This window comes from Microcaecilia unicolor, chromosome 4 (assembly GCF_901765095.1).
Source record: "Microcaecilia unicolor chromosome 4, aMicUni1.1, whole genome shotgun sequence".
NCBI lineage: Eukaryota > Metazoa > Chordata > Amphibia > Gymnophiona > Siphonopidae > Microcaecilia > Microcaecilia unicolor.
Genome location: NC_044034.1, coordinates 336,006,140 through 336,020,209, shown reverse-complemented (window position 1 = coordinate 336,020,209; position 14,070 = coordinate 336,006,140). Strand labels below are relative to the sequence as shown.

General features: G+C 44.1%; 1 protein-coding gene across 4 annotated transcripts in view; it reads right to left on the bottom strand.

Moving 5' to 3' along the window:
- VDAC3 (voltage dependent anion channel 3) overlaps positions 1–14,070 on the bottom strand; it is an 83,704-nt gene that overhangs the window by 12,794 nt on the left and 56,840 nt on the right. For all 4 annotated transcript variants that reach the window (XM_030202070.1, XM_030202073.1, XM_030202071.1 and 1 more), the window contains exons 7-8: positions 12,617–12,844; positions 4,938–5,088 (exon numbers count right to left, since the gene is read on the bottom strand). In XM_030202070.1, coding sequence (XP_030057930.1) covers positions 4,938–5,088; positions 12,617–12,844 — 379 coding nt within the window. The remainder of the gene's footprint in view (positions 1–4,937; positions 5,089–12,616; positions 12,845–14,070) is intronic.

The window sequence follows — 14,070 nt, the reverse complement described above, 5'->3', positions numbered from 1 at the left end:
GCAATGCCAATCCAGAGCCACGAGGAGCACTAAATAAGGATGACATGCAATCCTGCGCAGGAACCAATCTATCAAAGTCCACAGTGAGAAGACGTACAAGAGCTCTTCTGCAGGCCATGACTGATTGAGGGTATTTATCCCCTGCATGGCTGCCTTTTGCCTGTGACTGAAGAAATGCTCCAATTTGGCATTCCTCACTGGTCCAGAATGAGCGGAAAGGCCTCCCTGCTTCTGTTTTCACTCCCACAGATCCAACAGGGAACAACTGAGAAAGTCTGCCTGGACATTTTCCTTATTGGCAACATGGACTGCCATAAGGAACACTAGGAGCACTTCCGCCCAGTGACAGAGAAGTACCACCTCCATGTCCGCAGTCTGGCTCCTCATGTTGCTCTGCTGTGTAGACATATGGCACTGCTGTTCCATGCCGTCCCATTGTCTGCCACAGCTTGCACCACCGGCCCCTGGATCAGAGGAAGGAACTCCAAAGAGACAATGCATATCACCAGAATCCTTAGGTGGCTGAAGGACCAAGAGGCAGCCAAGGAGACTGGCATCGATGGTGACTACCACCCAATCCAGAGGGTCCACAGAATACACCCCCCCAAAGGAGGTGACTGAGAGAATCCCACCAGTCCAGGCTGCACCTCGCTCTGGCAGGTAGCGGTAGCCAACTGAGATCCTGAGAGACTGGCACCTACTGGGACAACAGGGCCGACTGAACAGGCCACATGAGCACTTGCACCCAAAAAACAACTTCCAGAGTCACCACCACAGAGGCTAGGAGTTGGAAGTAGTCCAAAACCCTGGGAGCCTGAAGGCTGCATAGCCTGACCCATGCTGGCAACAGATGACACTTGCTCTGATTCATCCCAAACCCAGACTCTCTAGTAGGCCAATGACCGGAGAGGTGGCCATCAACCAATCATCCAAGTAAGGATGAACCAGAATGCCCTGACAAAGCTAGGGAGCCACCACCACTACCTTTCTGTGGTACAACCAAAGCAATTTATATGTATTATATGCAAGTATATGGGCAGTTGCCAACCCAAAGGGCAGAGCACAAAACTGGAAGAGACTACCAGCACACACAGCACAGACAGAGCTTATGATACTCCATGCTGGGAACAGGGAGACAGGCCTCTGGAGATCAAGGGAGGAAAAGAACTTGCCCACCTGAACCGAGGTGATTAACGAACACAGGGTCTCCATGCAAAAATGTTGAACCCAGAGAAAGGCTTTCACCCCTTTAAAGTCCATCCTCTCTTTGGGACCATGAAATAAATGGAGCACTGACCTAAACCTTGCTCCACAAGCAGGACTGGCTCAACTGCCCCCAGCTCTAAGAAGATGCTGCAAGGTAAGTGTGACAGCCTGACATTGTGTCTATGAGCCACAGGGTAAAATCATGAAGACTTCTGGAATGGGCTGGGCCAGCTCCAGGGCATATCCTCTCTCTAGCACCTCCAAAACCCATGAGTGAGCCTGTACAATCTGAGGTTATACAGGCTCACTCATGGGGGAAGAGGGACAATCTCCCCCCTTCCACCTGCACCACCAAGGGGCCCAGTGCACCCTCATTGGGTAGACCAGGATCCCCCAGCACCTCCAGAGGGACCTGGGTCGCTGCGCTTTGGGAACCCAGTTTGAAGGATCTTACTGGCAATCGAAGCTTGGGTTGCCGGCCACCTGTCCAAATAAAAATTACCCCCTTCTCTGACATGAGTTTGCGCTGTCAAAGGTCACTAAGAACTCCTCTGGCAAATCTCAGGGGGCCAGAGTGGACATCTCCCCTGTTTCCTTGACTAACTTTACCAGATCTCCCAAACAGAAGCCATCCCTGAACAGGCAGCTGAATGAGGAATTTCCTAGAAGCTGCACCCACCATCCAGTGGACTAACCACAGCTACTTGCCGTCCACTACTGTGGTGGCCACAGACCAGAAGGACAGACGAACAAGATCAAGAGGGGGATGGGGACCAGCACCCCCTCCAGCAGGGCAAAGCAGCGAAGACACACTCAACCAAGTCCGATCATCAGATCCAGGAATCTGGGAGCAGCTGTTAGACTCAAGCAAGCTGTGCGGCCACAGCCTGCAGAACTCGGAGCTAGGCCAGGGACTAGGAGAACCAGTCCGAACCTACCATCCAGTGGCATAGCCATGGGGGACCTCGGGGGCCTGGAGCACCTCACTTTTGGCTTGGGATCCCTCCACTTTCCTAGTTGGTAGGGATGCCAAGCTTCAAATCTAACTAAGCATGCACAGGAGAGCTGGAATTAACGGCGAAGTGCAGCTGCTGAGTAAGTGATGCTACAGGCGCAACTCAGGCAGGGGAGGTCTTCGGCTGCTGGGGTTTGGCATCTCTGCCAGCTTAGGTATTTATATTTTGAGGAGCCGAAGGCGGAGACCCAGGGAAGGGGGGTGGGGGGCAAGAACTGCATGCCTACCCACCTTGGGCTAAAACCCACCCAGAATTGGCTGTCTGCCTACACCACTGCTACCATCTGCTAGAGGTAGAGAAAATATTGGAGTTTTCTACTGAGCGCCAGCAGATTTTACCACTGAGTTCACTGGAAAAGACCCATTTTTCTCCTACCTCCATCTGCAAGTAGATTTGTTCAGGACAGTACAGTACAGTACAGCTCAAACACTAGGAAGTATTAAATAAACAGCGAATCAACAGGATTCCTGAGGTCACACCTGCCAGTATATCCTTTTATGGCTAAAATGATTTCTCTATTCATACTTCTTCAAGGAAAAGCAACTAAAATGATAAAAGGGATGGAACTCCTCCCATATGAGGAAAGGATAAGGAGATTAGGGCTCTTCAGTTTGGAAAAGAGACGGCTGAGGGGTAATAAGATTGAGGTCTATAAAATCCTGCGTGGTATAGAATGGGTAGAAGTGATTTAATTTTTCACTCTTTCAAAAAGTACAAAGACCAGGGGGCAGTTGATTAAATTACATGGAAATATTTTTAAAATAGGAGGAAATATTTTTCACTCAAAGAATAGTTTGAACTTGCTGCTGGAGGATGTAGTAACAGCAGTTAGCATATCTGGATTTAAAAAAAAGGTTTGGACAAGTTCCTGGAGGAAGAGTCCATAGTTTGTTATTGAGATAGATATGGGGGAAGCCACTGCTTGCCCCAGGATTGGTAGAATGGAATGTTGCTACTAATTGGGTTTCTGCCAGGTACTTGTTACCTGGATTGGCCACTGTTGGAAGCAGGATGCTGAGCTAGATGGACAATGGGTCTGACCCAGTATGGCTATTCTTATGTTCTTGTTGCCTTCCACACAACAAAAGCTCAAAACCAGTAAAATACTGATCCAGTAATGCCAGTGATTTGAAGCCTGCTCAAAAAAATGAAATGACAGCTGAGATTCATCCGTGGGCAAAAGGAGGGATTCGGTACTGTATGCCCTAAGAAAGCTATTCTGGAATGGATCCAATATGGCGGCAAGTTGCAGAAAATCATCCGAGCCAACACAATTTTCTCTATTAACTTAGTCAAAACTGGTAGTGAAGAAATAGGTCAATAGTTTGTTAAAATATTTGGATCTAAAACATGATTCTTCAAAAGTGGCAGAACTGTGACTAACTATAAAAGAAATCAGGGAATTGTCTTGTCATTAAAGAAAGATCTCGCTAACTCCCACCACATCAAAAACTCCCTAAAAATATACTCTTCAGGTCTGCAGGGAATTCCAGATACTGATTGCAAGTGTAATGAATCTTTATAATATTTATGCCTTACGGAAACTAAATGCGTACATTTATACTTATAACTTGTGTGGCTAGTTTTCCCAAGGGCAAAATGTGCATAGTTTTGAAATCGCAAAACTATGTGTAGAAATGTGGACTATTTTCAAACAGCCCTTTTACTCACATAAGTAGCCATTTCTATAGATAAAAAGTTGATCTACTGTGAGAATGAGCTTTTACAATATTTCCTGTCCCATGGTGTAGTACATGTACAAGTTTACCCCTGACAAGAGCTATTCCTGGAGGCAGGGTTGAACAGAGGTTTGCACACATGCGGCAATTCTGTAAGTGGACACCTCCCTTTCCCTAATGCAAAGGGTAAGAGCCTGGCACCCAGATTCTGTTTCAAAATACTAGTTTAACCCAGCATTGGCACGCTTTACATTTAGGTGTGTGCAGCTACGCCAACCACAGACCTGATGTAACTGGGTGCTCCTAAATGTGGCAAAGGTGTGTGTAACTGATAGTATTCTAGAAGAGACACACTTAACTGGGAGGTACACCCATGTCTGCCCACATGTGCATCCCTCTTACATCTTCCTGCTATGTCACTTATGTGAACCCTTCTGGAATAGTGCTTACAGTGCTTACGCACATAAATACTAATTTTTTTGTGCATTTACATACTCAAATGCTTGAGCCCTTTGTTACAGAATTACCCTTACAGAAAGTAATTCTTTAACAGTATGCCTACATTTAGGTGCCTGTTCAACTTTTATTTATAGAATATTAGCACAGTAGGTTAGATATAGGACTATAATTTAGGTGTGAGCACTTAATGCCAGTCAGCATGTGAGTCTGCCCATGTATATGCATACGTAAGATATATGTGTATTCACACAATAGCGCTTACGTGGAACATTGGCATGTACATGTACAGGCAAACATGCCATTATTCTAATCATTAACATGTATAATTAGTGCGTAAATGTTAGCCTACTTTCCAGAATTATCCCCATGCTTTGTATTTTCCATACAAGTTGGTACGTATAAATGTGTACAGGCAGTTTCCTTAAAGTAATTTTCAAGGTGAAAGTATGTGCATACTTTCACCCTGTAAACTAGCACAGTCTGTAAGTAAACAAATAAACACACCCTCCCTGACTTTTCATGAATGCAGGTAGCTACAAAATTACCCTTATGATATATAAGCATCACATATCCTTACAGAAAGAGAGGTATCTGCATCCCACTGATACTTGGCTGCAACTCCAAAACGAGTGTTATTGCTACCAGCCGTCCAGGCCAGATTTACTGAGGTTTCCACATTGTCAGTAACCTTCTGGTAGATGGAACCTCCGAACTCTGTGCCATCATTCCTGAATCAGAAAGCAAAGAATCAAATAGCATCAGTCCAGCCTGAAAATTAGACAGCTATTTTTACTCTTTACAGAAGTGGAGAGGACCTGGCATATTCTTCCAGTGCAATGATATTCTTCCATATCCATTCCTTTCCATCTTCTTACGCCTACCTCCCAACGCTCATTTCCTTCTGCACCCAATTCCTCCTATGTTCAATCTACTTCCGTTAACCCCATTAATTTTGGGTTTACTACAAACTGTATATTCTTCTTACGACTTTGTAATTCTTTATATTGTTACTATGTAAGCCGCATTGAGCCTGCCATGTGTGGGAAAGCGCGAGGTACAAATGTAATAAATGAGTTTGTTTCTGCCCTTTCAAAAGTGCACAGACTTTTTTGTCCCTACTTCCCACACCCGCTCTGTCCACACAACTAACAGGTGCAATGTAAGAAGACATTTTGCCTTCATACATACACATTTTGCAACTGATAATTTTCAAAGGGAAATCATGTATGTACAATGTATGTGGGCTATAAGTGTCCACATATCTTACAAATAAGACAGGCTATTCAAAACTGCCCCCTCTACTTAACAGCAGCAGAAGCAAATAATATGGTCACAGCTGTTTTGTTTCTTGTCGATATTAACTGCTTTTTTAATTAACTAGTTTTAAGATAAACACAATTTAAAGGAAATAAAAATCACAAATTTCGTTGTGAGAGATCATTGGCTTGTTAGACCTCCTGGAAAGTGATATGGGAGTGGGTTGGGGGGGGATAGGAGACAGTGGTATTGGAAGGGGAGTACATACTGTTGGGACTATTAGAATTTGGAAGCATGGTGGCTCTAAGAAACAAGGCCTCTCATGCTTTAGTCAAAACAGTGTATGGGAGTTGGAGGGAGAAGTACATTTTTGTGATTGTATGGTATATTTTGGTATTGTCATATTTTTAATACTGTGTGGTCCTTTGTTTAATAAAAACAGATTTAAAGTAAAGTAAAAATCACAAATTGTATGCAAAATCACAGAATTGACAAGTCATACTTTATCTGAATTTGAAATAAATGACATTCTTTATCCACATTTGTCAACAAATCTTTGTTTGTGTTATGTGCCATGTATAATAATATATGCTCACTAAGTACCAAAGCACTAAAATTTGAGCAAAAGAAAATACAGACTTAGGGAGCAATTCTATAAGTGGGCACCTCCTTTTAGGCACCGTAATGTTCCAAGTGAGAGCCTATTCTATAAGAGTATCGGGGCACCCTGATTCCGTTATAGAATAATAGTGTAACCTAGCATCGATGCACCTTACATTTAGGCACCTGCAGTTACACCGGCCATAGACCTAGTTGCAGCATGGGCGCGCATAACTTACAGTATTCTATAAGTTACGTGCATATTTGGAAAGCCCTGACCATGCCCCACCCATGTTCTGCCCACATATATGTCCCTTTGCACTTACATGTTATACGTACCCTTATTGAATAGTGCTTAGGGTGCTTAAGCATGCAAATGCTACTTTTTTGGGCATTCAGATGCACAAAGGGCATGTAACCACAACTGCCTAGTTATAGAATTGCCCTTCATATGCCACAGAAATTTGGATGTATTGGCATCTTTCATCCAACAGGATCCCAGCCTGTTCTACAGTTTAATGGCACAGAAACCAGTGCTGGCTCAAGAAGTTGAGAGACCCTGAGCCAACTGTTGCTCTGGTGGCCTCAACTCTGCATTGGCACCCCTTCCCCCTGCTTCAGGAATGGCTCTCTCTCTCCCTCAGTCCAGCATCTACCCCCCTCAACCTCTTTTCCCACCCACAATCCAGAATCTTTCCTCTCTCTCAACACCCCCTTCCCCCATCAGTGCACCTTAAAATGCATCTTTCCATGTAGAGGGTGCTGGTAGCAGCAGCGATTTACATATGCATCCTGCAGCTAGACCCAGACTCTTCCCTCTGCCACATCCTGCCCATAGAAAACAGAAAGTTATCTCACAGGGGGCTGGATGTGGAAGAGTCTGAGACCAGCTGCAGGCTGCATTTTAAGATGCCAGGGAGGGGAGGTGTTGACAGAGAAGGAGAGATGCTGAGCCCGGGATGAGGAAGAGATGCTGACCCTGGGTGCTCCTGAAGTGGTGGCCAGTGGTGCGTCACTGATTCACCTGTTAAGCCAGCCCTGATAGAAACATGCAATACATGATCTGGCAGCTCATGCCTAGTGCTTGGCATGAGTTAACTCCGGGGAAAAAGCACGAGGAAAAAATTATGCCTTACCTGATAATATTCTTTCCTATAATCAAAGCACATGAATCCAGCGGCTAAAGATAGAGGACAACAAACTGAACTCTGTCATATAGGATGGTATTCTCATAACACAGCAGAAGGCAGTAACAAACCAAAGGACAACATCTTCTTTCTCACAGAAATCAAGGAGTGAATATTACAGAAACTTGAAACAACAAGAACCTGAAACAACTCTAAACAGAGAAAAAAGTTGAGAGAAATGGACATGAATAGATTGAAGGCAGGTTTCTCAATTCATCTACTGTAATTAAAGGAAAGAAAATTATCAGGAAAGACATAATTTTTCCTTCCTTGTCATCAGCAGCACATGAATCCGGAAACTAATGGGATGTAGCAAAGCAGTCCTCAAACAGGTGGGACACAGAAACACCTGCAGAGATAAATGATGCTCCAAAGGATGCTTCCAATCTAGCCAAAATGTCTAAACGATAATGTTTGGAAAAGGTGTGCAACAAGGACCACATAGTTGATCTGCAGATTTCTTTGACAGAAAAGGCATGAGATTCTGCCCATAATGTAGACAGTGCTATAATAGAGTAAGCTCTTAAAGAAATGGGAGGTTGTTTACCTGAAAGAATATATACTGAAAAAATTGAGTCTTTAATCCATCAAGCAACTGTAGCTTTGGAGACCACACATCCTTTATTGAGACCCACAAAAAGTGCAAAACAATGATCTGACCGTCGAAATTCTTTAGTGATCTCTAGATACAATGAAACCTGTACCAGGTATTCTCTGAGGACAGCAGCCCATCGATTCTTACATGTGGGTGATGTCATCCATGTTGCCCCGTGCGGAACTTACATAAAGCTAATACAGCTTTAAGAGCATGCGCAGTGTCCTCACCATGCATGCATGAGTGCCTTCCCACTCATCATAAGACCACGGGTCAGTACAATTAGCATAGAAACAACTCCAAGGGGAGGTGGGAGGGTATGTGAGAATGAATGGCCTTCTGTCCCTGGAAAATATCTGCTACAGGTAAAGTATCTTCACTTTCTCTGAGGAAAAGCAGGCCATATTCTCATATGTGGGAATACCTAGCTACTAGGCTCAACGAAAACAACCATAGGTCAACTGGACCTTGCAATTAACCTGAAACTATATACACAACTGTGAGAGAGTGCAGCCTGGAACAGAACAAAATAGTAGAGTCCCTCTATAAACATACAATATGGTATATATGTAGGAAATACAGAGCAAATTCTCTTGTTTCTCAAAAATTAGGAGGAAAAAACCTCATTAAGATCTCAATCCACAACTTGGAGCTTATAGTTTCCTGCATGTGTGATTGGTCAAATAAGTCATCATTGGTCTGCAAAAACCTCCTATTCACAGTTGTTGGGTAGACAAAAATTTCTAAAACTTTAATTCACAACAAGTTTCTACCAACAACCAGATAAAGTAAAAATTGCTACTTACCGTATTTTTCGGACTATAAGACGCACCGGACCATAAGACGCACCTAGGTTTTAGAGGAGGGAAATAGGAAAAAAAAATGTTTTCCTTTTTCCCTCCTCTAAAACCTAGGTGCTACGGTGCGTCTTGTCTGAGTTTGGGATCGCCCTCCCCTACTCACGTCACGCGATGTTCCCTGGTGGTCTAGTGACGTCGGGGCAGGAAAGAGCCCCCTCTTTCCTGCCCAGCGCGCTGCTCTCCGTCCTCCTGTATGCTGCCTGACGGTCTCGGCGAGATTCAAAATGGCCGCCGAGACTTCAATTCTCGGCAGCCATTTTGAATCTCGCCGAGACCGTCAGGCAGCATACAGGACGGAGAGCAGAGCGCTGGGCAGAAAAGAGGGGGCTCTTTCCTGCCCCGACGTCACTAGACCACCAGGGAACATCGCGTGACGTGAGTAGGGGAGGGCGATCCCGAACTCGGGGGAAGGGCGATCCCGAACTCGGAACTCGCTACCTTCGGACTATAAGACGCACCCCCCATTTTCCTCCCAAATTTTGGGGGAAAAAAGTGCGTCTTATAGTCCGAAAAATACGGTAGCTTAAGTTGCACGGAATAAAAAGAACTTCAAATGATTGTCAATTTTCTTTGTTCTGCAAGATTCATCTAAGTCCTAGGTAGAGGTTTCGACGGGGACCCGTTTTGCATAGGCTTCTTCCGGCGACCCCACCTCTTTCTGAGACGTAGCATGGAAATCATCAGGGAATAATCTGAGAGAGGAGACTCTCCCAGAGGCAAGTGGGACCCAGTTGGTGGGAGGAGGGTGCTAGTATAGAGCACGTGCCCAGGTGCAGGTGGGCACAAGCAGTGCTGGGGACAGACCCTCCAGGTGGCCATAGGGTTAACCCCAGGTGGATGCTAGGCATTCTGTGACAGACCTTTTCTTTTTTTGTGGCAGCCGTGGGATTGTCAGGCTCAGTGTGTGGGGTGAGGGTCACCATCCACTAAATGGTCCAGTGAATCCCAGGATGCACTGAGCAGGGCTGGGCGCCGCCATTTTGCAGGTGGCGCCAATGGAAGAGGAGGGAGGCCACCTCCCTCCTCCAACCTAAGGTAGGGGGGTGGGGAAGGGCTGCTAGATCACCAGGTGGGTGGGTGGGGGGGACTGACCGCGGCCCACTGAACCACCAGGGACATCTCAGGAATGCTTGGGGGGGCTGAACCTGTGTTGGGGGGACCAGAGGTCCGCTGGACCTCCAGCCCTGTCGCCGGGGGGGGGGGGGGGGGGGGGGGCGTTGCTGGTCAGGTCAAGATTCCTGCGGGGGGCTGCTGCATAGGGGGGAATGGGGGCCTGCTAGCATGCAAACCCTGGGCTGGCGTAGGGTTTGCCGCAGCCAGCGAGCCAATCTTTGGCACGCTGGCCACTGATCATTGGGGATGCTAAGTTTAGCCCTCTTTGCATGCATCTGCATGCTACATGTGCCCAGAGCCTGCGAGCTAATTGTTTCACACACTCGGGGGCTCTGATCATGTGGCGGTAGCAAATGCAGGCGCTAGTATGGAGCTAACAGCCTCTAGAGCCTGTGTTTACTTCTGATCATCGGCCCATACTGGTACTCCTAGGAAGGCACCATCAATAGCCTAAACACCCCCAGGCTCAACTGAACTAGAAAACCAGAACAGGAGCCAATTTCACTGATGAAACCAGAAGCTGCTGGAGACCATCCACCGCCTGCGAGATAGAAAGATACTAACTGACCAGACTGCTTACTATCCTATAAGAAAGACAGATGGTCATAACCCACAAGTTTCTGGATTCATCTGCTGCTGATGACAAGGAAACAATATTTTTATCCAATTACAGTTGGGTAAACTGAGATGTAACAAGCTATAACAACTCTTCTATGGTCATAAAGCAAGTCAGGGATGGAGGTGCAACTCAGACTTGAAGATCATTATTCCTTCGTAAACTGTTGTTCTGTTTTGTTTGTGAAGGAACTTTCAATGTAAGGTTTATTTAATTTTATTTTTTATTTAGTTTCAGAAATTTGGTACTTACGAATTTCCTTCCTAATCATTTTCACTTTCAGAAATTAAAAAAAAAATCATATTTGATTACATTTCAAAGAGAAAGACCATTATGAAAATGATTTTCTATTTTGGAAGTCTTTTTGAAAAAAATGAATTTAATACCATAGCAACAGCAGCAGTGATCTTGTTATTTTCATATTTCTAAGCTTTGCAGTTTAAGGAAACAATTAGGTGTTACCTGATAATTTTCTTTCCATTAGTCCTCCTCACTATTCCAGAACCTGTGCGATACTTATGTCCATCACATGTGGACCTCTCTCATCTCTGGGCAACTTCCAGAGAACAAGAGATATACAGGAAGCACTATGCAAGGTGACAGTCATTATTTGCCCATTCCTTCACACCAACTAAGCATCTCAGAAACCTCAAGTGGGCCTCTGGAACAGTGGGAAGGACAAATGGAAACAAAATGATCAGGTAAGACCTAATTTCTCCTTCAATTAAGTAGCTTCCCACTATTCCAGAACCTGCGTAATAGCTGTGTCCATCAACCAGCAGGTGGAGATAGAAACTGAAACTGAGCACAGATATATCTCTTTTGGCATCCAGTCCAGCTCCTCAGTATTTTCTATCTCCAGCGGGTGGATGGACACACTTTTAAATCTCTGCTTCTGAGTGATTTACTCCTGGTCCAACTGGTCAACTGGTCCAATGCTGGACTGGATGCCAAGAGATATATGATTCAGCTCAGTTTTCAGTTCTCTATCTCCACCTGCTGGTCAATGGACACAACTATCCCACAGGTTCTGGAATAGTAGGAAGATACATAATGGGAATGTGCTATATGGAAATGTGCTGTGTGGAAAAAAAAGCTGCTAAAACTCAAACATGTCCACGCTTAGCAATATATTGTGCCAAGGTATAAACTAAAAGATGACCACATTACATCATTCAACAAATCTTTCAGAAAACCAACCTAGAAACTGCTCCAGAAAGCTCCAATAAATCTGTATTTGCTTGTATTTATTGTTCCAATTTAGTAAGTCACCATATCAAGGACAAATTTTTATTTATTTATTTTATTGCATTTGTATCCCACATTTTCCCACCTATTTGCGGGCTCAGTGTGGCTTACAATACATTGTAAATAATGATGCCCAAACTAGGGTGCTAGAGCAAGGTGTTACATACACTGAATATGCACTTCACAGGGAGAATGGATAATTAGAAAAAAGTGGATAAAGGTTTGTGCAGTTCATCACAACTTATTACATTTTTCACTGGCTTACAGGTTTTCTCTAACCCTGCATAAGGACTACACTGTGGGTCTCTAGTATAAAGTGATGTAAAGAAAAAGGACACGCACATACACACCATCATACAGAACCTTATATTACTGTAATTTACCTGCCTGTCTCCATCCACCTTTCTGGAGTGGCCTAGTGGTTAGGGTGGTGGACTTTGGTCCTCAGGAACTGAGTTCGATTCCCACTTCAGACACAAGCAGCTCCTTGTGACTCTGGGCAAGTCACTTAACCCTCCATTGCCCCATGTAAGCCGCATTGAGCCTGCCATGAGTGGGAAAGCGCGGGATACAAATGTAACAAAAAAAAAAAAAATTCCAACAATCCGTACACTTTCATTTCAGAAGGCTCCTCTCTTTGGGGAATTCCAACCTACCTATCATTCCAGTCCTAGAAGGCAGGCCCTCATGTGCCCTCCTAGTTGCCCCACTTCTTTACTTACAACCTCCTGTACTTAAAGCTGATGCTTATGCAGTGTTTCTGGGCAGATGAATACTCACACGTTAGTGTGTAACTGAAAGTCTCCAGCTTTGTAACCCAAAGCAAAGTTATTCTGCGCCACTTTGTATTTGCTGGTATCGAAAGCCATCTGGTACCCTGCAAGCCAACCTTCGTAGCCCAACACTAAGCAGCCAGAGATAGTTGGTCCAGCAAAGTCAAAGTCAATGTCACAGCCTACATTTGCATAATCCCGCTTGTAGGAGGTCTTCAACTTCCCACTCTTCTTTCTGTTGGAAAAAAAAAAGTTTGTCTTATTCTCCTTTGCTTGCTTAAGGTACAGATGTTAAATTATGAGTATAGGTAATTTTCAAAGTGATCAACCTCCTATAATCAGCTGTCTGAAAACTGCTCAACTTCATGTGGCTAAAAGCCTATATGTTCTTCTACAATGTGTGGCTTTCTAGCCACATTAAAAGGAGGCACTCCAATGGCATTTAGGTCGGGGGAGGAAAAATACACACATATATTACATTTTCAAATCTTTGTGTGTACTTTTTTCAGCAAAAATCTACCCACACAAAAAGCAAGTGCAAGTGATCACACATACTTTAGCCTTGTAGTAATTTGTCAAAGGGAAATATACATGCATATTCCTTTTGAAAAGTGGTGCAAAGTTCACAAATACATCAGAGTTTGAAAACTGCCTCCTGGCCACACCACTGTCCACTTCAATGCAGGTGAGTCAGATTCTAGTTTCCTTTGCATTGGGACTGGCAGGAGTCAAGCATGCTGTGAAGGCAACAAGCTCAATCAAAGAAAAGGGGGGAGGGGAACAGAAACAGGGAAAAACGTAGGTAGATAAAGACCATATGGCTTATCCAGTCTGCCCATCTATGCCATCTACTCTATCACTCCCTTTGAGATCCTATGTACTTGGCCAACTTCTCTTGAATTCAGATATGGTTGCTATCACTGTAATACTAAACAAAACAAAACAATCTGTCTAGTATAGATGGCAAAAAATACTTTTACAAAACTATAGTTCTGTGAAGTGTAATACAACCTTAGATAAGAAAAGGGAAAAAAGGTCTCTGAACCCAACCCAACCTCCAACTCAAATCAAACAGGGAAATTATTGCAAGACGCTTTAGTGCATCCTGCAATTAGCCTAACATAGGCTTAGTACACTTAGTGAAAGGGCACCTTTGTCCTTCATTTATTATTTGAAGGCAGTGATTATATGTGACCATCTCTGGGAAAAGGTGACTAAAGTAGTAGATCCAAAATGTTCAGAATGGCTGATTTTTCATGTCATGGGTCTGTCTATAAGCAGTCTGAAAAAAGTTACACTTTTGAACTTCTGTAACATTTTATTTTTTTCACATAAAAGAATGGGGTTTGAATTGTTGTTTGCTCTAACAATTCATTAAAACCTCATTTTTTGTTTCTGGTAACTTTAGTCACCTTTTCCTAGAGAGGATCACATAAGTTATTTTGAGAAGTATGCAAAATT